The sequence below is a fragment of the Lagenorhynchus albirostris genome, chromosome 19 (genome assembly GCF_949774975.1).
Source record: "Lagenorhynchus albirostris chromosome 19, mLagAlb1.1, whole genome shotgun sequence".
In the NCBI taxonomy this organism is placed as follows: Eukaryota; Metazoa; Chordata; class Mammalia; order Artiodactyla; family Delphinidae; genus Lagenorhynchus; species Lagenorhynchus albirostris.
The window spans coordinates 60,564,536-60,587,481 of NC_083113.1; the positions used below are offsets into that span (position 1 = coordinate 60,564,536).

At 58.0% G+C, this 22,946-nt stretch overlaps 2 protein-coding genes across 4 annotated transcripts; one reads left to right on the forward strand and one right to left on the reverse strand.

The window, feature by feature from the left end:
• The first annotated feature begins 283 nt into the window (after positions 1–283).
• Positions 284–19,827, forward strand: GAS8 (growth arrest specific 8). Of its 2 annotated transcripts, XM_060130289.1 has the most exons (14): positions 284–430; positions 860–2,017; positions 2,101–3,382; positions 3,541–3,908; positions 5,925–6,011; positions 7,959–8,156; positions 8,647–8,853; positions 10,392–10,446; positions 11,070–11,275; positions 11,737–11,904; positions 12,200–12,286; positions 14,058–14,267; positions 15,858–15,923; positions 18,206–19,827. In XM_060130289.1, exons 4-14 carry the CDS (start codon positions 3,906–3,908, stop codon positions 18,353–18,355), a joined length of 1,437 nt encoding a protein of 478 aa, XP_059986272.1. In that variant the 5' UTR covers positions 284–430; positions 860–2,017; positions 2,101–3,382; positions 3,541–3,905; the 3' UTR covers positions 18,356–19,827. The 2 variants fall into 2 exon arrangements, with proteins under 2 accessions (XP_059986272.1, XP_059986274.1); XM_060130291.1 differs by lacking the exons at positions 284–430; positions 860–2,017; positions 2,101–3,382; ... (3 more) ...; positions 8,647–8,853; positions 10,392–10,446 and adding an exon at positions 10,476–10,616.
• Positions 18,636–21,377, reverse strand: LOC132509349 (5-hydroxyisourate hydrolase-like). 2 transcript variants are annotated; one of them, XM_060130301.1, is made up of 4 exons: positions 21,274–21,377; positions 20,754–20,935; positions 19,352–19,487; positions 18,636–18,897 (listed from the first exon to the last, which is right to left on the reverse strand). In XM_060130301.1, exons 1-4 carry the CDS (start codon positions 21,331–21,333, stop codon positions 18,808–18,810), a joined length of 468 nt encoding a protein of 155 aa, XP_059986284.1. In that variant the 5' UTR covers positions 21,334–21,377; the 3' UTR covers positions 18,636–18,807. The 2 variants fall into 2 exon arrangements, with proteins under 2 accessions (XP_059986284.1, XP_059986285.1); XM_060130302.1 differs by having other exon boundaries at positions 20,754–20,893; positions 21,274–21,343.
• Between the last annotated feature and the right edge of the window lie 1,569 nt (positions 21,378–22,946).

Consider the following 22,946-nt stretch of genomic DNA (forward strand, 5'->3'; position numbering starts at 1 on the left):
GCGTCTAAGGGCTAGGCTGGGGGCAGGGGCGGGGGTGGGGGGGGGAAGGGAGGTCAGGAGAAGGAGGCGGGCAGAGAGGGGGCCCCCGGAAGGAAGGCAGGCAGGGTCTGGGCGTGCTGAGAGCACCAAACTGTTCGATGGAGCCCCACTTCCAGACACTGGACCCTGCACGAGGCCCTGGAATGCGGCTTTGTGCCAGGCCCTTGGTGCATTAATTCTCCCGGGGAATCCTTAGAAGACGGGCTCCTGATTTTCCAGGTGAAGCTGAACACAGGGTAGGCAGCCGACCAGGGTGCCACAGCCGGGCGCTGGAAGCCAGAAGATCCAAATGCAAGCCCATGGTCTGCACAAAGACTAAACAAACCAAAGAAAACCGTCAGGGAGACAGTTTGTTCCCAGCTGGGCGTGGAAAAATCCGCAGAGGAGGGAGGTGAGTATGAACTTGGTGTTTGCAGGAAAGCACCCTCCTAAAGGCAGGTTGTCCATACAGCTTCAGCCAACAAAGGGCCTCACCACCTAGTCCAGCTCCAGTCACACGGAGCCCATGGCCTTTGAAACTGTCAGTCAGTGAGGCAGGCTAATAGTTCCCATTTTTCTTTAGTTTACAAAACAAACAAAAACAAAAACTGCTAAAATGATCTCATGATCCACGAGGACAAGCCGCTGCAGTTTGCACTCCGTGCCACTCCAAGAGGCAGCTCAGCCCCCTGGGGACAAAGCTGAGCTACAGGGTGGGTGGTGGGGACATAAGGAGGGCAGGACAGTAGGTGGGCACTGCCTGCTCAGACTCAGCTGAGGTGGAAGTTTGTATTGTCTCCAAATGGTCAGAGCAGTATTTCTGATTCCCTGTGTCTTCCAGAACCTTCTGCTCCCGTCGAGACATTCCCTGTCTGTGCCCCTTCTGCTTGAACCTGGGCAAGCTTGTGGCTGCTCTGGCCAATGGACTGTGGCAGGTTGCTGCCATGTGACTTCCAAGGCTGGGTCTTAAGTAGGATTCACCTCTTTCCGAAGGCTCCCCTGCAACCCGGCCACTCTGTGTGAGAAAGCCCAGGCCATTTGAGGGGCCACTTGAGTGTTTTCTGGCCCACAATAGCCAATGAACGAGAGATAAGGTCTCAGCCAGTAGCCAGGCATCAGAGCCTGCCTTTGAGCCACCCTCAGGGGGTAATACGTGGAACCAAGGTGGGCTGTCCCCACCGAGTCCCAGCCAAGTTGCAGATTCATGGGCAAAACAGATGTCACTGTATTTCATTTGGGGGCAAGCTGTCACACAGCCATAGTAACTGTAACAGTATTGGTGTTTATTAATTATCCCCATTTGACATATGAATAAATGGATACAGACGGAGTCTTGTCAAGGGCATCCTAGCTGGTAAACAGCAGGTGATCTGACTCCAGAGGCCAGTGCTTATTTTTAACTTTTCATTGAAAACATTTTCATGGGGGGCTTCCCTGGTGGCGCAGTGGTTGAGAGTCCGCCTGCCGATGCGGGGGACACGGGTTCGTGCCCCGGTCTGGGAGGATCCCACATGCCGCAGAGCGGCTGGGCCTGTGAGCCATGGCCGCCGAGCCTGCGCGTCCAGAGCCTGTGCTCCGCAACGGGAGAGGCCACAGCAGTGAGAGGTCCGCGTACAGCAAAAAAAAAAAAAACCCCAAAAAAGCATTTTCATGTAAATCAACTATACTTCAATTAAAAAATAAAATTAAATAAAAAAGGAAAAAATCCATTTTCAAACAGAAGTAGAGAGAATAGCACAGTTAACATACATGAACCGTCATCCAGATTCAGCGATTACCAACTCGTGGCTGATCCTGATTTTTCTGTACTTTCAATGCCTCCCTCCCTTGCTGGGTTGTTTTGAAGCAAATCCTATATATATTATGTCATTTCATTTGTAAATACTTCACTGTTTATCTCTAAAAGAGAGTCTAGTCTTCTTAAGCACTGTGTTATCCTAACAACCAGGCCTCCATCGAGTTGCTGCTGTGGTCTGAGGCAGTTTACCTGGATGAGCAGGTACGTGGGTGTTAGGAAGAGCCAGGTATTAGACATAGGTCAGTGAGTTTGTATGTATTAACATTTGGTCTTTGATTTTACAGGAGACTCAGATGCCATTTATCTGGATTTCCGAGATGCACAGCTTGATGCTGAATAAAAGTATCTCAAGCCATCCATGTGAAGAAAAAGCTCTTTTCTAAAAATCTGAACTCAAATATGAAAAGCACAGGTCGCTGTGGGTCTTATTGGGAGCCCAGAGAGCTGGCAGCAAGGCCTCCCTGAACTATGCATCTCTGCAGTGCACACTGATAAACCATGCTGTGCTTTTGATTTGTGACAGATGAATATCCTGTCTCATTATCCTCAGCTAACCCTCCTATTTTTGCCCTTTTTGTTGAAAGGAATTATTGTTAATGCATTTATTTAATTCGGGACTCCCAGTCAGACTTCTAAAGCAAAAAGCCAGTCAGCGTGAGGCACCTAGCGTATTGGGTCTGCAAAGCAAGTGTTAAATAATTATCATGACTCCATTGTGCTACCCAGCTGTGCTGTCTCACCTGCCAAAACCCCTCCGGGAGGACCCCACCTTAGGGGAGAAGACCCTTATCAGGCCAGAGGTTTCTGACACAGAGGCTCAGGCTCTTGTCTGCCCAGGCACAGTGACACCACCAGACCTCACAAAGGCCTCAGGGCTGCTATAAATAAATCACGGCTCTGTGCAATACAGTCCCTCAAAAGGGCTGTTCCTTTCCAGGACCAATCAGGGCTTGGATGGGCAAACAGGAAGCCCCCTAGGCTCGTCACTGTGGCTCTCACATGCATGCCCCTGTGTGGGTGCCTGAGCCTAAGCAAGCCCAGCTACGGAGGCACCTTTGTCTCCCACCTGAGCCTTGTTTCATCATTCACACCCTGCTCCCAAGGAAGCTCTCCAGGGAGAGAAGATTCTTCTCCATCCCCAACCTGATGGAAAAACATGACCTCTTGCAAAACCACTATTTAAGAAGATGCTAAAGTTGAGAGTGTAGAAAAAAGACAACAAATGGTGTGTAAGGACAGCACTTTGCATGTAGGTAATTGGGTGGTAGGAGGGATCGCAAATTCGCTTTGGAAATCTTAAAGTGGTTAGCAGTTTTCAGAGCAAGAGCTTAGGAAAGGAACCCGATGACTTTTTTTTTTTTTCTGCAGTGCGTGTCTGGAAACCTCTGGCAAAGTTTTCTAGTTTTTCCTCATCACAAGGACAAGACCTCTTCAGACAGACCAGTTAGTTTTTCCGAAGGGGAGACTTGCTGATTTCAAAACTTTGGACCCAGCTGGAAGATGTTCTCTTCCCTACTTTTGTTTCTTCTGAGGGTTTGTGGAAACACAGCTATCTTCCAGCCTCAGGTGGGAGGAATCTTCAAAGATGGGCGGGGGTGGGGGTGGGGGTGGGGTGGGCCCAGGGGCAGAGCCTCAGCCTGAATTTGAATCGAATTTGGAAAACGTAGCGGTGCATATCTTTCCGGCACCTCCCGTCACTCACTAACTGAAATTATGCACGGTAGGACCCGTACGCACGTACAGTAAGTAAGAAGTGGATGGAAACAGTTCCTCTCACCTCCATGGAGCTTAAGTTCTAGTGGGGAAGACCCGCAATAAACAAGACACGTCCCGCAACGAACGCGTTCACGGGCGTCGTGGAAATCTAGCTTGTGCATGACGCCCAGCTGCGGCCCAAACCCAGTGACTCAGCCCAGCGCGTTGCTAGGGACGCGCTCCCGCCGTTGCCAGGCCGTGACCCCTCGGGCGGACTCTCGCGAGGGTCCTCGAGACTTCGCGCGGAACCTAGCAGCGGTTGCCTGGAGACCGCGCAGCCCAGGCTGGGCTGGCGCGTTGGTCGGCGGGTCGCGGCCGCCGGGACTCCGGAGCCATGGTGAGGAGGGGTGGAGGTGTGGTAGGGTCCGCTCGGGGTACCTGGGGCTCGGGGGCCAGCCCTGCGTGCAGGAAGACCCCGGGACGGGAGGCCTGGAGCTCTGGGGTCCCGGAACTGAGGGCTTGGCGCTCTCGTGGAGTCCTCGCAGGGAGGGCCCAGGGTGCTGCGGACCCTGGATCCCGGACCCCACACGCACCTGGAGCTGAGAGACCTGGGCTCTCCAGGATCCTGTGCTCACAGGGGTGGGTGGTCAGAGAGCACCCGCCTCCCCCGCCCCCGAGACCCAGGGCCCGGTGTGCACAGCGTCCAGAGCAGAGAACTTGGGTCGAGGGGCTTTCCTACCTGGAATGGAAGGCTCATTGATGAGATCCTTGGGACCTAGGGTCTCACCTGGCAGGGGCCTGGGAGACACAGGTCCTCCATTCTCTGGGGTCGAGAGCCCGGGGCATACCAGGGTGGTCAGAGGACCCTGTACACCGGAGGGTCCTGACAGCATGTCCAGTGCCCGTGGAGTCCTTCGGGGCAGAGCTTCAGGGTAGAGGAACTGCTGTTTCCTTGGAGAGCCCGCGAGGAGTGAGGCCGGTACTGAGCAGAGCACGGCGACAGCTTGCTGCCTCTGGGGCTCTCCATCCCGGCCCCTCTCTGCGGTAGGGCTCACAGCTGCGCCACCCCACCTCCGCCATGATGTAGGGGCTGTCGGTAACTCAGTTTCCAGGCAGATGTGGCCATCAGCTGTGGGAGGCAGGGAGGATGCCTGTGTGTGCGGGAGCCCCAGGGGCTCTACCAGGCGGCGGCCGCTGGCTGACTGTCCCTGATGCTGGGTGGTGACAAACCTTCAGGCTCTTCTGATGGGGTGGACTTATTGGAGTAGAGGGATTGGAAAGAGGGCATTGTATTAGGAGTGAAGATTTCTGTGGATGGGTCTTTTGAAAGTCAACTGGAAAAGGACCACCAGAATACATCTACTTTTACTAGCTTGTGAGACTATAGGGTGATTTTCCTTTTTTTCCTTACGTTTTGTAAGATTTCCACAAAAACTTTTTTTTTTTTTTTTTTTTTTTGCGGTACACGGGCTTCTCACTGTTGGAGCCCCTCCTGTTGCAGAGCACAGGCTCCGGACGCGCAGGCTCAGCGGCCATGGCTCACGGGCCCAGCCGCTCTGCGGCATGTGGGATCCTCCCGGACCGGGGCACGAACCCGTGTCCCCTGCATCAGCAGGCGGACTCTCAACCACTGCGCCACCAGGGAAGCCCCACACAAAAACTTTTTTTGTAGTAAAAATGTTACTGAGTCACGTAGATGCGCATACACACAAGCATGGGCCACAGAAACTTGGGAAAAGTAAAGGCAGAAGGATAAGGAAATTGGCCATCTCCTGAGCGGCCCTCGGGAAGGGAGTGAGGGTGGAAGGTCTCGTCTGGCACCTTGCTGAAGTTGTTAAAAGCAGCCTCGCCCCATTGACAGAGCCCACAGTGAGCGCCACAGTCTGCTCCGGCTCCTCCACCAGGGTTCTCTGAGGTTTTGTGTTTTGAGGGGAGGAGCCCTCATCTTGCCAGCTTTGATTGTTGCTGTGGGCACTTCTCCCTCCACTCACTGAACAGCTTATTGCAGGTTTCTTCATGGTGCTTGCCAAGCATTATAGCCAGTGTGGTAACATTGGACAGTGTGGTACTGGGGAATCTTCCTTTTTGAGTCCGAGTAGATTTTGCATCCACACCAAGGGGGTCTCTGCTATATACTAAGGAACAAGTTTTCCTCCTCCCTTTGTCAGGGAAAACAATATTCTCTTCTGAGAAGGCAGATTTCTCCTTGCTGCTCCAAAGGTATCAGCAGAATGTGCCTGTGGTTAACGGTGGGGAACCTTAGGGCAGAGTGATGTGGTCTGGGTGGAAGCAGGAGACAGTGGGCAGTCAGATGGATGCCCCAGAACAGGAATTCCTCTCCCAAGCGGCCCCAGGAGGGAATCAGCCAGCCAGAAGGTGAACTCTAACCCAACCATCTATTCTTCAACCAAAGGCGCCCAAAAAGAAAGGGAAGAAAGGGAAAGCCAAAGGTACCCCGATTGTTGATGGTCTCGCTCCGGAGGACATGAGCAAGGAACAGGTGAGCGGGCTGGCCTGAGCCGCGGACCAGCGCTGAGTTGGGGTGGGATGGGTTTGCTACTCCGCGCTTCTCCTAGGAGCCTCTTTCAGACCGCTGCCCCCGCTTCCGCGTGCACCTCCCCTCTGCCTGGCTCCTGCTGCCCTGCCCACACGTGGATACGCCCCTCCCACGCCTGCACGCCCAAGCACAGCACGTGTTGTAAAACAACGCGGTACAGGCAAATGGGTGAACTTTTTTATAGGGTAGTAGGAATTTGGAAGGAAATGTCTTTCTGATATAAAAGCTGTTTTAAGTTTTCTGGGTTTTCTTTCATTCTTATCTTTTGTAGGCACCTGATGCTTACAGAGCTATTATCATAGTACATACACCTATAGCATTCTCATTTGTTTTATTTACCATTAAACATTGTGAATTATTTTTGGCCACTTGTTCATTTTGCTGAACTTAAGGGCTAGAGAACATGGTTATATAATTACAATTTCAATTACAAGGCTCCTGAAACCTGTAACGTGTGCAAACTGTGAGAGCAAGTGTGGTCTGGGAGCGTCTGACATGCACTCCTGTGAGCGTTAGTGACCCTTACTTACTTTTGATGGTTTTAAGATAAGGAAATGAAAGGTGACTGAAACAGGCATAAGACCTGAGGCTGGAGAGCTGGGCCGAGGCCCTTGAACAGCGGTGGAGAGCCTTTGTGTCACAGGCTGTGTCCGCAGAGGGTGGTGGGTCAGGTTGCGCTTTGGAAAGGTCCCCAGGCTGCCGCGTGAACGGCTTACCCACTGCGCTGCCCCAGCCGTCAGGCTGTTTCTTGGCTCCCCATTTTCTCCTGTCCGGTGGGGACCGAACTGTGACATGGCAGTGGCCAGTCTGCAGAGCAGAGCCTTGCTGTCCGGTGTTCCAGGCGTGGACACCTGGGAAGCTTCCAGGGCCCAGGCAGGAGTGAGAGACTCAGGGCAGCTGTGGCCAGTTCGCTGCATGTTAACCTGTGGGCCCTGGGCTCCAGAGCTGTTTGTTTGCTGATTTTTGAAGAGAAGCTTGAAATCTAGATAGTTATAAGAAATCTAGATATCGAGTGATGGAACGTCCAGCGTGAGCCGGTCAGAGACGGGAGGAGCCTGGCTTAGATCCTTTGTCTGATTGACACAGTAGACCCCACTGTAGACCTCCCTCCTGGGGAGCCCAGCCCCGTCCCGGCCTGGTGGCCCTTTTTTTTTTTTTTTTCCTTTAACCTATTTGCAGATTTGCATTTGGCTCCGGACCAAACCATCTTGACTGTTTCGGGTTTACTGGTTTTGTATACTTTTTGCTTAACGTGTATCTTTAAAGGTGAAAGGTTTTTTACATTGTTTTGTGAACATATTTACATCATTCTCATATCTTTGTGTTGTTGGGCCATATAACCTTCTAGCTGATATACTCTAATTTCTCAACCATTCTCCTATTTATTTATTTATTTATTGGCCGTGCTGTGTGGCTAGTGGGATCTTAGTTCCCCGACCAGGGATTGAACCCGGGCCCCGGCAGTGAGAGCGCGAAGTCCTTATCACGGGACCGCCAGGGAATTCCCAACCATTCTCCTACTTAAAAGCATCTTAGATCATTTCCTTTTTAATTCTTTTGCTGTTGTAATAATGGTGTAGCTGATATCTTTAAGCGGAAAGCTCTTGTGTTCTTTTGAGAAATTTCTTTAGTGTAAATCCCCAGGAAGGAATAAAAGCATATAATCATTTTGTGACTCTTGGCCAAATACAAGAGATTTCTGCTGTTTGCTGAACGTTCCCTGTCCCCGAGTCTTCCCAGCCCCCTACTTTAACTTCTCACTTTTAGCTCTGATTTACTCTGAGGTGAGAGCAGCCCCTCCCTCTTTCTTCCTGGCCTTTCTCCGTGCACCCTCCCCTGGCGGCAGGTGGCCCGCCCCGGCCGCCTCACTGGCCCTGTTCTGCCTGCCAGGTGGTGGAACACATTGGCCGCATCCGGGAGGAGCTGGACCGTGAGCGGGTCGAGCGCAACTACTTCCAGCTGGAGCGGGACAGGATCTACACTTTCTGGGAGATCACGCGGAGGCAGCTGGAGGAGAAGAAGGCTGAGCTGAGGAACAAAGACCGGGAGATGGAGGAGGCCGAGGAGAGGCACCAGGTGGAGATCAAGGTGCGTGGGGCTGGCCTGTCCCCATAGGAGCTGCCACATGGGCAGAGGAGCCGGACCGGGGGCCAGGGGCGTTGTCTCGCCTTGCTTTTGGGAGTCACAGCCCTTTGTGTCCTTGACGTGGGGAACTGAGGGTATTTTTTATGTGTGTGCAGGTAGGCATGTGTGTGTAGGTGAGCCTCTGTGTGCAGGTGGCATGTGTATACAGGTGGGCAGGAGTGTGCAGGTGGGCAGGTGTGTGTAGGTGAGCCTGTGCAGGTGTGTGCAGGTGAGCCTGTGCAGGTGGGCATGTGTGTGCAGGTGGGCATGTGTGTGCAGGTGAGCTTGTGTGTACAGGTGAGCCTGTGTATGTGAGCCTGTGCAGGTGGGCATGTGTGTGCAGGTGAGCATGTGCGTGCAGGTGAGCCTGTGCAGGTGAGGTGTGTGCAGGTGGGCATGTGCATGCAGGTGAGCGGGCAGAGTAGGTGAGCGGTGGTACTTCCCCCGCCTGCAGGTCTATAAGCAGAAGGTGAAGCACTTGCTGTACGAGCATCAGAACAGCTTGATGGAGATGAAGGCGGAGGGCACCGTGGTCATGAAGCTGGCGCAGGAGGAGCGCCGTGCGCAGGAGGGTGCCCTGTGCAGGGACATGCGGGCGCTGCAGGTGGAGCTGAAGGAACAGGAGCTGGCTGGCGAGCTGGTGGTGAAGAACCTGAGGCTGGTAGGTGCTGGCGTGCCGTGAGCACCTCGGGATGCACTCCAACTGGAAATTCATATTTCTGTATATTAAATCCTGCATTTTGGCAATTAAACAACAGTAGCAGCAGCATGCAGCCAAACAAGCCCTGTTTGGGGTCCAGACACAGAATTTTGTCTCAGGCTTGAGCAACAGGTTGGCTTCCCAGGAGGGAAATGCAGCTCAGGGTCCCTCTCCGCATACTGCTGACCTCTGACCCCAGAGACGCACGCGCGGCCCCTGAAGTGAGCAGCCCTCCAGCCCTTCGGCAGCCACAGCAGCTTGTCCCGTGAGCTGTGCTCTCAAGTGCCTCGCTGACCTTTGAGACTCTTTGGTCGTTTCTGAGGGAGGCGGCGGGGTTCCAGGTGGAGGTTGGAACTCCTTCTTAAGCGCCGGGCGCGGTTCTGATCTCTGGGGACACAGAGGATGGGGCTGACAAAATGCCTGCCCACGCACGGCTGATGGTCTAGAACGGAGAGGCTGCCCCTGAGACAGAAGACAAAATAAACTGTCAAACCTGTGTCGCAGGTCTGCGGGCATTAGTGCTACAGGAAGGTGCTGGGAACCAGGGTGGTTGCATTTTTCTATGCGTTCTGGGAATTCATTGAGAAGGTGATACCCGGGCAAGGGTGGGGGGAAGGCAGGGCTGGGGGAGACCAGGCCCTGAGAAGGGCTGGGGATGGACCAGTGCCACGGCCCCCAGGAGTGAGGAAAGAGGGGTCTGGGGGACAGGACTGAGTCAGGGGCCTCTGGAGGGCGTGGGCAAAGGGAGGATGTGTCCAACTTTGGTTTTCAAAGGTTGTTCCTGGCTGTGGGTTGAAAGACTTTGTCAGTGCACTTGCCTCTGTGTGTGTCTGGAGGCGGCCCAGCCTCAACTGAATCTGGAAATAAATCAGTAACACTGCAGACTTTGCCGTGAAGCTTGAGGGAGCTGAAGTCTTGGACGCTTGAGGGCGGTCTGGTCTTTCTGACAGAAGCACAGAGTGGGCTGCCTTCCAACAAGTACAGCGGTGCGGGCTCTCTGCTTACGCGAGGCCTTGGGCGTGGAGTAGGTACACGGTCAGAGTGCCGCTCTGAGTGAAAACACTGCTCTAGAGTCTAATTTAAACTTTTTATTCAGAATTTATAACTGTCTATTAAAATAATTTGTAACGGTGTTCTAAGCCAAAGCAGGTTAGCCGACAGCGGGGAGCCGGCAGCTCTGTGTGGGTCTGGCCCCTGCTGTCCAGCCTCTGGGCAGGGTGGGAAGGGCTGGGCACGGCCAGCGGCCGGGATGTCTGTCAACATTCTCTGCAGCTCCGAGGTGACCTGTGCTGAGGGAAGTCCATTATCAAATGTGGAATTTACCAAACCTTGTTATTCTGGGCTGGGTCCATGAGCTCGGAGGTGGGGGGCCCAGCAGAAGCAGCACAGGTTTACTGAGCCGGGCTTTCCTTGCCAGTGAGGCGAGGGGCCGGGCTGAGGGGCCGGCGTCTGTCCCGTCCCGTCTGACCTCCAGTGACCGGCCACTTCCACCTCTGCAGAAACACACTGAGGAGATCACCAAGATACGCAAGGACTTTGAGCGGCAGGTGCGAGGTCAGCGTCTCCCGCGCTCCGTGTAAGACGGCCCCAGAGCCCCTCCCGTCAGGAAGGGACTGCCCAACAGCGCTTGCTAACCGGGCACATAAACCAGTTAAAACAGCTCAGACGTGCAAAGCGAGGCTGGTGGACTCTTCAGGATCCCAGAACACCCTATTCCATGAGAGGTGGGAGGCTGTGAGGACCACCCAGTGCCCGCCCACACCCTCAGGCACGAAGCGGCACCTAGAAGCAGGCGGTAGTTATCCAGCCTCGTGGGCAGCGTCCAGGTCTCCCGGCCTGCGGAGGCTCCAGCCTCGGAAGTCTATTTGGTTTACTGATAGAGCCCGTAGTCTGGCTGGCCGGCCGTGGTTAGAGCCCATTGGGACTGGGTGACGCTCGGCTGTTGGGATCCTGAGGCAGGGATTGATTAGCAATGCCTGTGACGGGCAAGGAGGGCAGGCTGGTGTGTGCGCTGGTGCCACAGAGCAGGAGCAACTCCCCGCCCCGTCCTGCTGTCCGCTTGTTGGTGAGGCCTTGGTCCTGGTGGGTGTTCTCGGCCCTGGGCACAGCTGCCATCTCTTCTCGTAGCCACAGGGCCAGCATTCTGCTCAGCTGCTGTGTGTGCTGCTGCCTTTCAGAAATCGAGGCCAAGTACGATAAGAAGGTCAGGATGCTTAGGGATGAGCTTGACCTGCGCAGGAAGACAGAGATCCACGAGGTGGAGGAGAGGAAGAACGGCCAGATCAGCATGCTTATGCAGCGCCACGAGGAGGCCTTCACGGACATCAGGAACTATTACAGCGAAATCACCCTCAACAACCTGGCTCTCATCAACTCCCTCAAGGTGCTGCTGGAGTGCCCAGCCCCCTTGGGCCGACACTCCTGCTTGTAGAAGCCTTTGACCCTGCCCTTCAGCTGCCCTTGATCGAAGCTCACAAGTTGTGTTGCCTGCTACAGCCGTGGCTGCGGTCCGGCTGTTGCCCTAACCCTCATGTGGCAGGGAAGTGATACACCTGTATGCACTGGGATATGTCAAAGGTCAGGTGGAAGCACAGGGGCGTCATCGTCACCCAAGCGCTGGCAGCCGTGGAGGATGTCCTCTGGGGGTCATGAGCAAAGTGTAATCTCTCAATTTGCACGGAGGCTGAAGTACTAGAACATTCAGAATAAGTTAAAACTGTGAAAAAATACTGTGTGTTTACACAGAAAACAGATGTAGGTCCTCACGGTGCTGGCAGGACCATTCTCTGCGGGCAGGGGAGCCCCTGGTCCTGCCTGCCGACCCCCCACCCCTCGTGCCCACAGGAGCAGATGGAGGCCATGCGGAAGAAAGAGAGGCACCTGGAGAAGGAGATGATGGAGGTGTCCGCGCAGAACAGGCTCCTGGCAGACCCCCTGCAGAAGGCTCGGGACGAGATGAGCGAGATGCAGAAGCAGCTCGGGGGCTACAAGAGGGACAAGCAGATCCTGCTGGTGGGTTTCTGCCTGATTCCTGGCCCTCCCTGGCACCTCCTCCTGGGTGTGGAAGGGCAGGAAGGGCAGGGGCGCTAAGCCCCTCCTTCCTGGGCCTGGTGGCCCTGGGGCACGTGAGGCTGGCACCTGTTCTGGGAGATGGGTGGCCCCGGCGGGCTGCCCCGGTGGCTCAGCCCCTCAGGCCTGGGAGCTGGTTCCCTCTGACGCTCACCTGGCCTGGCTGTTGCTTGGGAGCTGCATTGTGTGGGTGCCTGAGTCGGGAGTGCTCTCTCCTCCATCCCCATTTTCTCTCCAGTGCACGAAAGCCCGTCTGAAAGTCACCGAGGAGGAGCTGAAGAGCCTGCAGTGGGAGCACGAGGTTCTGGAGCAGCGCTTCATCCAGGCAAGCTCCCGGGACGCCTGGGTGCCGGGCTGGGCGCCCGGCTCTGGCAGCTGGAGGTCCCGTGGCCCTCCTCGTTCTGCGCGGCTCTCGGTGGGCGGCCAGCCCGGGTCTCAGAGGGCGGTCAGTGGTAGGGAGCGGGTGGTGCCCACGGCTGTCCCCTGGGGCTCTCCTCTGAAGCGTGGAGGTGGCCTGGCCCCTTGAAGGAAGGGCTTTCTTCATCTGTGTGTGTGTTTCTAAGTCCCAAATCTTTATGTGTGCGTTGTAAGCAAGCCTGTGGGTGCAAACATGAGGGCCTTGGGGCCGTGCGCCGGTCCTCACAAGTGGTCAGAGCTTCGTGACTCTCCTCCCGCACTCTTGTGTGTCCCGGCGTAGGGACACCGCTTCCCAGAAGTGAGGGCGTCTGGAGCGCCCATGTTCTCGTCTCAGCCTGTGTGCCGTCTCTCCGATCGGGTCACATTTGAAATCTCTGTTTCAGTCCTTTGCTGTTACAAGCATCCTTTTAAGTTAGTCTTTGTGCAACTGTGTATCCCTTTCAGGGAAGTCGATTCCTAGCAGGGGAACTGCTGGGCGAGAAGGTTCACGTTCAGGGTGCAGATAGCCTGCCGGGAGGGATGTTCAGAGTTGTGGCCCCACCCACAGTGCCCAAGGGGCCACTTCCGCCGGCACCAGGTCTTCGCTGATGTGATTGGGTGGCAGGCAGGTGTCTCACTGCACGTGCTTTTCTGCAGAGAGGGCCCTCCCTGCCTGCAGGTCCCAGGGTCTGGCCCCGGGCCTGGCCGAGGGCAGAGCCGCCCCCTCTGTGTGAGCCGTTAGCACAGCTGCCGCCGCAGACTGACAGTGGAAAGGACATCCCGTAAGCGGTCAGAGCAAGAGTCATCCTCAAGGAGCCTCCGAGGGTCCCAGAGGCTGAGGGCAGCTGAGGGGAGGGTCCGTAGGCAACCAGGGAGACGCGGCTCCCCGTGAGTGGGGAGGGGACTCTACCACCTTCTCTTCTGTCTGCATGTCGTCTGCGGCAGGGGAGGCAGGCAGCGCCCCTAAGAAACCAGACTCGTCACGTTTTAAAGAGCAGAGGACGGGGACTGGATTGAAGCACATCTTGAGAGTACGATCCTGTAGTTAGAAAAGACACGGTCCTACAGGGTTTCAGCACAGCCCTCTCCTCTTCCTAGCAGTGATGTGTGTTTTTACGGCAGTGCGGAGCATTCTGGAAGGAGTCCCAGCAAATGCTCAGATGGTGGCCTCTGGGAAGCGGGGTTGAGGAGCGTTTACTTTTTCCTTTTTACACCCCTGCTCAGTCTTGATTGTTTAATGGTGCACAGTTAAAAGTTAAAGGAGATGAAAAGGACACTGTCCTTGGTGGACAGGTGGGTGGCTCCAGTGCCCGCTCTAGACCTGTGCCCCAGGGTCTGGGGCTGGCAGAGGGAGTGGACCTCCAAGGGCCCCCCCCAACACTGCTGGGTGTGAGGCCCTGGACCTCACGGGGAGGATCAGGTCCCGAGCCTGCTGCCCAGACCCAGGGCAGGGGGTCTGTGCAGCTCGTACTAGGGTCCCTGTGGCTTGCTGAGACACCTTCCCAGAGGTGTTTCCTCCTGCCGCCCATGATGTGGACAGCCGCACACCTCTAATTCGGTCACAGAGTGGGGTGCAGGCAGCGTAGAAGATTCAGACCCACCTGCCCGTGGCCGGGCGCTGGTGAAGGTGCTGTGCCGTGGCCTCGGGGCAGAGCCGGGAGGGCCTTCTTGCCAGTGAGAAGCCCGGGCCCATCCCGCAGGTGCAGCAGGAGCGGGACGGGCTGTACCGCAAGTTCACCGCAGCCATCCTGGAGGTGCAGCAGAAGGTGGGCCTCAAGAACCTCGTCTTGGAGCGCAAGGTACAGGCCCTGGCCACCGCGGTGGAGAAGAAGGAGGTGCAGTTCAACGAGGTGCTGGCGGCCTCCAACCTGGACCCTGCGGCCCTGACCCTCGTGTCCCGCAAGCTGGAGGTCGGTCCCAGGGGCCCCCGGGGAGGGGCTTCCGGCGGCCTGGGCTCCGGTCGGGGCTCCTGTCTTGTGCTCCAGCCTCCGTCCCTCAGTGGAGAGTCTCAGTTCACCTCGGGGAGGGGCTGTTGTGGTTTGCTGGCCCGAGCGCCCAGGCCTGTGTGAGCCATCGGGCTCCCCAGGTTCCCGGGCTCTGCCCTGGTGTCTCTGAGGCCTTCCCCGGCCCCTCCTTCGCCTCCCGGCACCTTCGAGCCTGAGTCCACTGCCCACTCCAGCTTAGGCTCTCGGCCAAGGCCACGGCCGCCGTCCGCCTGGGACACTGAGATGTGCTGCTTGAGGCCGTGGCAGGGGGAATGCAGGGCCGTGGGTGGCCTTTGTGACGGCTGCTGGGAAGGCTTCCCAGAGGGAGTCACATCTGAACGGAGGCTGGAGCGTCTGTTCACTCGAGAGTCTGCAGTCGTGTGTGGCTTTCCTCTGGGCTGGGACTGTCCTGGGCATGGGGCACAGCAGTAAAAAGACAGACGAGGCCTTGGTGCCCACAAGCCAGCAGGGTGAGCTGAGGACTCAGGACGGCAGTTGCCGCTGCCGCTGGCTCAGCAGGCGGAAGCCCTGATGCCCCTGGCGGTGACCTTACCTGGAACTGGCCTTGTCCCTCTGCTCCCTGACCTGGGTGGGACGTGCCACAGAAGAAAACGGGTGATGACGGACAAGGGGTCTTTGGTGCTGCTAGGGAAGCGTGGCCTGGCTCTGGGATCCTGGCCAGTTGGGTGACCTGTAGCGGCCAGGCCTGAGGTGGCCCCAGGTACGGTTTCCTTGGGGGTCTAGGAGACGGACACAGACCCCAGCTGGCCTCCGTGACTCCACGGAAGGTCCTTCCATGCTGGAGGGCCCTGTCTGCCCCTACTCTTCATTCACACAGAAGCAGATCTCCTGGGTTACAGGCCTCAGATGGCAACAGGAGGGCAGGAGAGGGTGGGCAGGGCTGACAGGATGACTCGTCACCAGTGGAGGAGGGGGCTGGGGTCCGAGGTGATGTCGTGCCCAAGGTTCTGGCTGAGACCAGGTGTTTGCTCACAGGGGAGCGATGGCCGGGGCTCAGTGGGTGGCAGTGCCTGGAGGACCCAAGTTACCCAGGCTGGGCTCTCGGGGCTGGGGTAGTGCAGCCTCATGGTGGGGCCTCGTCTGGGCCGGCATCACCACGTCCTGAGTCTGGGGGCTCGTCTCTGTTCTTGTCCCTCTTGTGTGTGGATCACAAAGGGGAGGAGGGCTTTCCTGCTCTCCTCTTGGGAAGGACAGCCGGTCTTGCAGCTGGGCCAGCGACCCAGTGCTGCCAGCGACCAGGGTGAGGGGATAAAAACTCGGCCGTCCGTGGCAGTCACCATGGCTGTGCCTGGGGGCCAGGGCAGGGCAGGTGGGGAGTCAAGGGGGTTTTCCCTGGGATGGCGTTGGCAGCCGGGGTGGCCGCAGAAGCAGGCCAGGCTGCCCCTTCTCACCCTCTGGGCAGCTTCCTTACGGGGACGCAGATCTGTCTCCGTTGGAGACCTTTCCACACCAGCCGCTCCCCGTGTGGACGTCCTGACACCTTCCTTTCCTCAGGACGTTCTGGAATCGAAGAACAGCACCATCAAGGACTTGCAGTACGAGCTGGCCCGGGTCTGCAAGGTGCGAGGAGACCCCCACCCCTCCCCCATGTTCTGCCGGCTGCCCGGGGCTCCACACCCCTCCCTCAGGCCCCTTCCTCACCCAGGACCCCACCTGATCTTTACCTTTGGGTGCTGACACAGTCTGAGGCCGTCTGCGCCTGCTCAGGGTCGCTTGGCCTGCAGGTGGCCTGGAGTACACCCGCATGGCTCCGGCGCTGTCCTGGTGGCCCTGGTGGGGCCTGCCCGGTGCATGCGTGGCGTCCTGCCCAGCAGGCTGTCCCTGTGTCCCTGGCCGGCCCTTGCTCTGGTGCCACGGCGCTAGCCTGGCCTCTGGGGCGGTTTGGGGCGGGGGGGTCTCTGCTCCCTCAGAGTCACATCCACGTCTTCCAAGGCCTTTCTGAGTCTGGTGAAAGCCGCACAGAGGCCTCCTGCAGCTGGGGAGTGCAGTGCCCTGACCCTGGTGCCGTCTGTGCCTGCACCCAGCGTCCCCAGCTCTGTGGCTGAGCCCGCAGCTCTGTCAGTGCTTGGCCCGTGGGGACGCAGACACAGTGCTGCCTGCAGACGCGCTTCCCGAGGGCGAGCACCCCGCGCGCGTGACTCAGATGTGAGCCCTGGGCTGTGGAGCCCCAGCGTGAAGGCAGTGCCCGTCATGGGCACTGGGCTCCATGGTGACCAAGTCCCCTGGGCCTTCCCTGCCCACAGGGCCCTCCCCAGGTGCTCTGGGAACCCCTGATACTTATATGCATTCTTGGGGGAATTTCCGTAACCCACATCTGACTGTGGGGAGGGCTGAACCCCAGAGGTGGGTGAGGGCCAGGGCCCAGCCCCTGAGTCGTGCTGGAGCCCGGCCCTGGCTCACCCTTTGCTCTCAGCTCCCAGTACCTTGTCTTGCCGATGCCCGGGACAAGGAGCCCCTTTGAGCTTTTGCTCTGCGTCAGGCCAGGCTCTGAGCACGTAGCATGCATCAGCTCTTCAAACGCTTGCAACCGTCTGGCGAAATGTGCCCTTTTAAAAACATCTGCTTTTAAAGGATGGGGGCACAGAAACCCTGTCTGTGTTGGCCCTGCCAGCGCTGTTGCCCAGATTTCGGCATTTCTGGGATGGGGGAAGGGAATAGATGCCAGTAGACAAGGCAGGGGGGTCATCCCTGAGAAGGCAGGGATGCTGAGCCTGAGTGAGAAATGCTTGCAAGGGACCAGGAACTGAAACCACAGTCCTGCTCTGAGTGCACACCCTCTTCAGTCTCCCCAGCCGTGAAACAGGGATGGTGGGGGCATCTTCCATTGTGGGTTACCCGAGGTCCCGCACGTGAAGTGGTTGGGTAGTGCCCGATAAGAGTCCTCAGACTCGGGCCAGAGTTGTTCTCGACAGAAGGAAAGCCTCTGGTTGTCTTCCAGCTGAGCCAGGAGGTGTCTGTGCATGGCCATCACCACCGGCTCATCTGGACCCACTCTTGTGCGGAGGTGGAAACTCAGCTACATAAGACCCCTGGGCAAGTCACTTGGCTTAAAAGGATGGCCCCTTCCATGGGGCCTTTGATTGGTTTGGCCTTGAGGACTCCAAACACTGGGGTTTGTCCTCCTTATAATAATCATAATCATACTCCTGGTGCATTATGTTTTCCCAAAAGCTTTAAATGCATGGTTGCAGCCACTAACCACCAAGCAAATGATCTCCTTAAGACTGGAATATTGAAAAAGACGTGGGGAATGACGGACTTAAAAAATGTGAACCCGAAGTCTTGACCTGTGAATCCCAGAGATTCGGGAAAACAAAAACAAAAACCCAAACAGAATCAGCAAAAGCTGTGAGCGGCACTAATGCCTTAAAATTTTGATATCTCTCAGGCTAAGAGTTTGATCAAAAGGGGGGACTGTTAAAAAGAAACAACAGGTCCTAAACGGAGTCACTTATGTGAACCCTACCAAGACTTAATACCTAATTGAAGTTTTAGCCTCTCCCTAGAGTGGAAATTTAAACGCATCAGCAGTGGGAGGTGATCTGCCTAAGACCCCCTGCCTCCCCTAAGGGAAGGTGCCCACCCTTTTAACTTCCTTGTCCCACCCTCCTGTGCCCATGAAAGCCTCCATTTTGTATAGCTCCTCGGAGCACCCTTCCGCTTACTAGATTGGATGCTGCCATGAGTAAAGCCAATTAGATTCTCAAATTTAAATAAGCGTGTGAGGGTCTGGGTCTGGTGTAGTGAGCACCTGGTAAAGGCTAGCTCTCCAAGGGGCTGGGTGGGCCTGAGCGAGGGTCAGCCCCAGCTACCCCTCCCCTGAGGCCTCTGTGTCCCCACAGGCCCACAATGACTTGCTGCGTACCTATGAGGCGAAGCTCCTGGCCTTTGGGGTCCCCCTGGACAACGTGGGCTTCAAGCCCCTGGAGACGGCCGTGATCGGGCAGACGCTGGGCCAGGGCCCCGCAGGACTCGTGGGCACCCCAACGTAGCCCCTGCCCGGGGCCACTGCCCGGATGACACCCACCTCACGCACCGAGGACGGCAGGTATTCGTTTTGTAGACGTGCGTCGTCAGCAAATGAAGGTTTTCACAAGTGCTGCGTGTCCTGTTGCGTGGCTGTGTGGAGAGGCGCCCCCAGGGCCCACGATGCCGTCCGGCCCCTTCCCCGAGCCCACCAGCTCTGTGCGCACACCCGCCCCCATCCCACCTGGGGCTGGGCAGCTCCAGCCGAGCGTGCCTAGTGACCGCAGCCGCCTCGCAGATGCCAGCAGCAACTTTATTGAAGCCCGAGTGACAGCTGCCACTGGGGAATCGGGGCCAGAACGTCCCCGGGAAGTGTGACCCTGGTGCCCGTGAGCAACAAGCCTGCCCTGCTGGTCGGGGGCGGCGCAGCCTGCCGTGGTGACGGGTCCGGGCTCGCAGGCCGGCTGCCGGTCAGCCGCTAGCTCCCTCGGTACGTGGTATAAGACCACGGGCTCAGCAGCAGCGGCACGTGGAACTTGTGGGTCTCGTTTGTGATGGTGAAAACGACCTGCGGGCAGAGGGGACACCGGGGGAGCCAGGGGCCAGCATGGAGCGCACTCAGCCTGGCCTCAGTGCTGCCATGGACTCAGCAGCCCAGACGGCTGACCTGGGGATGCAGTTGGGGGGCAGGAGCCCCAGGGCCAGCTGGGGGGTGGTGGGTGTGGCTGGGTCCTCCCCAGAGAAAGCACTCGATCTGAGGGGCCCTGGGCCTGCAGGTTCCCAAGGGGTCCCGCCCGAACAGGTCAACTGAAGGGGGACAGTGAGCTGGACGGGGCTTGGGTGAACCTCTGTCCGCAGGGGCTGAGTCAGCCTGACCCCGGAGCAGGTCAGGGACGGGTGTGATGTGGTCAAGCCCGGCACCCCTTTCTTCTGGGAGCCCAAAGCAGGTGCGAGGTAGTGGAGGCGCAGGGCCGGCCTGCGGGTCACGGTGAGTCATGGGCCTCCACCCGTCTGGCCCTCACCTCCACGTACGGGTAGAAGCTCTCCTGGCCCCTCTTCTGCCAGTAGCCCTCAGTGTCGAAGGACAGCTTGTAGGTGCCCGCCTTCATCTGGCCTGGCAGCAGGAGCCCAGGGCAGCGGCCGTCAGGGTCCGTGTAGCTGGGGAGAGAAAGGGGGGGGTCCCTGCAGAGGGGGCTGAGGAGCTCCCGGCCTGGGTCCCCCGGGGCTGCGTGCCCACCGGCCTCCGATGTCCCCGCAGCCTGACTGGGACTCGGGTGAGCGGGCCTGGGCGGCTATGGAGCAGGACAGCCTCCAGGACCTGGGGCTCTGGAGCAGCCCAGGGACACTGCGCACTGTTTGAGAAATCACAGAGAAGCAGAAGGGAGAAAGTTCCCACAGTCTACCCCGTGAGCAATAATCGCTTTATATCTGGCATGTATACCTTTCAGATTTTCTCTATGTGTAAATATGCTCATTTACAAACTTTAAGAACGGGTTGTACTAGTCACACTGTTTTATAACGTGTACTTTTTGTTTAATATACTGCGTGTGGCTTTCTGGTTCAGTGACTGTACCCAAATCGCCATCCGCGTGGTGGCCTGTTTCCAGCGGCACCAGCGGAGGCTCTGAGGGCCTCTGCTCCCTCGGAGCCCCCGGCACCTGCAGCCGTGCTCGCAAGCGTCTGCGCTGTGATCAGAAAGGGTGGCATTTACCAGCGCAGTTTAGGGGGTGTGGTTGGGAGTGGATCTGTACGCCCCCCGCCCTGGACTCCGTGTGTTCCTCCAAGCGCAGACGGGGCCTGGACCCCCGGCTTTTCTGAAGGCTCCATACCCTCAGGCCTGGAACCTTTGGGGTCCAGCCAACCAGCCCACACCAGCGGGAGGGTCGGGGGAAACTGCTCACAGCTGACCCATGACACCTGCCAGTCTGGGCTGGGCGTCCCCCAGCAGAGCCTGGGCCTGGGGCAGGGGTAGCGCTGCCAGGCAGCGGACACCTCCTGCTGCCCCAGCCGTCCCCCCTCGCCCCCCAGTCTAGGAAAGGGGTGCCTGTGGTGTCTGCACACAGGGTGCAGTGAGAATATAGAGAACGTCCAGTGCCCGCCTGCTGCCCCGCACAGGTCACCCGTCAGTCAGTGACAACCAGGCCTTTCAGGTCCCACCTCAGGCCTCGGCCGGCCCAGCCTGCAGGAAGAGACACACCCCTCTTCCCCCTGCAGCGGGCACTTGGGCTGTGAGCTGTCCCAGCACGTTCTGTGGCCCTGACCAGGACTACACAGCCTGTTGAAAGCGCGGCCCCGAGAGTCTGCAGGGGGACTGTCCGGCTGTGGCGAGCCCTGCTCCCTGCCCTCCAGGCCCGCACCCCTTGCCCTGGCGTGGGGCGGGGAGGTGATCTGGACTCAAATCCTGCCCCAGACCGCCCTCCTACCTTTTCCTCAGCTCGGTCCACTGCTGGCCATGGTCCTCGAGCCTGGACAGACGGAGGCAGAGGCCCTCAGCCGGAAGCCCTGAGGCAGTGTCCAGTACGTGGGTGGTCAGCGGGCTGCTGCCCGGCTCCATACCTCTGCCCTGGGCCACGAGAGGGACAGGGAAGCTGCCTTGTGTCCACACCTGCCGGTATGAGGCAGCGGAGTCGGTGTAAACAGCCCCGGGGGACAAAGTCCCAAACTGCCCCTGGGCCCTGGGTGAGGAGCTGCGGGTGGAATTGCCGAGCAGCCCGCGCAGGCTGCGGTGACACACTGCCATGCAGGTCGCTGACCTGTCCCCCTCCTCCCCCAGCAGCCCCCTCCCCCCAGCACTGACGGGGTCTCCACACCCAGGGGCCTCTCCCTCAGTCATTGCCGGCTGTGGGTGGCCACACGGGGTTCTTCTCCCGGAACTCAGCTCTGTCCCCTTAGCCCCAGGTGGAGGAGAGTTCAGGGGCTCCGAGTTCGGGCCTGTCCCCCTACCTCCGGGGAGCCCAGGTGTCGCTGGAGTGTCCGCAGCCGCAGGGCGACCCCGGAGCTCATGCCGGGCCGGACTGGGGTTGGCGAGGTGGCGACACCACGCTGCCACCCCCAGAACCTCCCCGGGCCCCTCCCTGGCCCCGGGGGCCACGTGTCTGACCAAACTCGGGGCGGAACCACAGGGAGGGGTGAGGCCGGTCTGGTTCGCAGCGGCTTCACCTCGGTGCCCACCTGGAGGGGCCCAGGGGGCTTCACGGGGGGGGGAGCGGAGGGGTAGGCGATCGGGGTGCACAACCTTTGGGGCCGTGGAGGCTCCTCCCGGCCCAGAAGTGGAGCGGCCCTGGGGGGCGGGGCGGGGCGGGGCCGGGCGAGGGGCGGGGCTCGGGGACGTTGGTGTTGAGTGCTGGGCGGGACCGGATGGGAAGGGGCGCGGGGAGGGGGTGGGGCTCTGGCGGGGCGGGTAGGTCCAGCCAAGGTCCACTTCGGCCGCTGGGCGGCGCAGGGCGAGCCTGACGACCCCCGGGAGCCCCTGAACCGGTGTAGCTTGTTTTCTTCCCTGGGAAGGTCGGAATTTGATGGTAGCCCCGACAGGCCACGTGGTGGTGCCTCAGGCGGGACGGATGGCCCGTGTGGTCGCACTGCCCGCCCCTCCTCCTACCCGCTCTGGCCCTCGACCCCCAAGGAGCAGGGGCCCGGCACACTGACAGGGTAGGGTCTGGGCTATGCAGAAGTGAGGAAACAAGAGACAAGGCTGAGCCGACGGGCACGAGTCCATCATTGTTTCGCAATAGTCCATGATGTACACACGGAACCGACTGTATATAATGTATAAGTAAAGATAAGGGCGTTCTGTGTTTAAAATCTGGGTGACGTTGCCTGGCGGGTTGGATTGCTCTCGATGTGGAGTCATTTTTCTTGTTGCTAAAGAGCCTTTTCTAATTATTTGGATAGTGAGTGGGGCCAATTTGTACGTTAAGGATCACACCCCTCTGAGGTGGGGAAGGGGACCTTTCTAGCGACACTTGGGTGTTGGTTACAGTGCTTTACAGGCAATCAGGAAATGTCTGTCTGAGATTTAAATGCATGTGACGTTTGGCAGGGCTCACGTTTTTAGGAGGTGGCCCCAAAGAGACACACACCTGTTTTGGTAAACGCCCATGGGGACGGGACCAGAAACAAGCAGACTGTCCCCATGGGGGACAGTTAAATACATGAACTCTGCCACACACAGCAACTGTGCAGCCCAGTGAAAAGAGTGGGGCCCATTTGTGTGTAAGGTGGATGGTCTCGGGGCGGGAGGCGTGTATAGCTTCGTGGTTTTAAATCCAGCTTTCAGCCCGTTACAAGGGCAAGCTCACTTATCACCATCACAAGCTCAGGGTGCAGCTATTAGGATCCCCTTTTTACAGAGGAGGAAACTGAGGCACAGAGAGGCCAAGTACTGGAATATTTTCTAGTGTGGTACACAAAAGACTGACGATACCAGGTCCACCTCTGGGACAAGCAGTGTCGACAAGCGTTAATTATTTTCATTCCGTAACCTTTCGTTGGACACTTGAAGTCTCAAATGTCAAGCTGACAAAAACAACAATCAAACCTTTTTTGGAGGGTGCCCTTTTACCCCCTCCGTCCTTCTCTGCCCCGAGAGAAAACCTAGTTCTGGGAGAGCGCGGGGC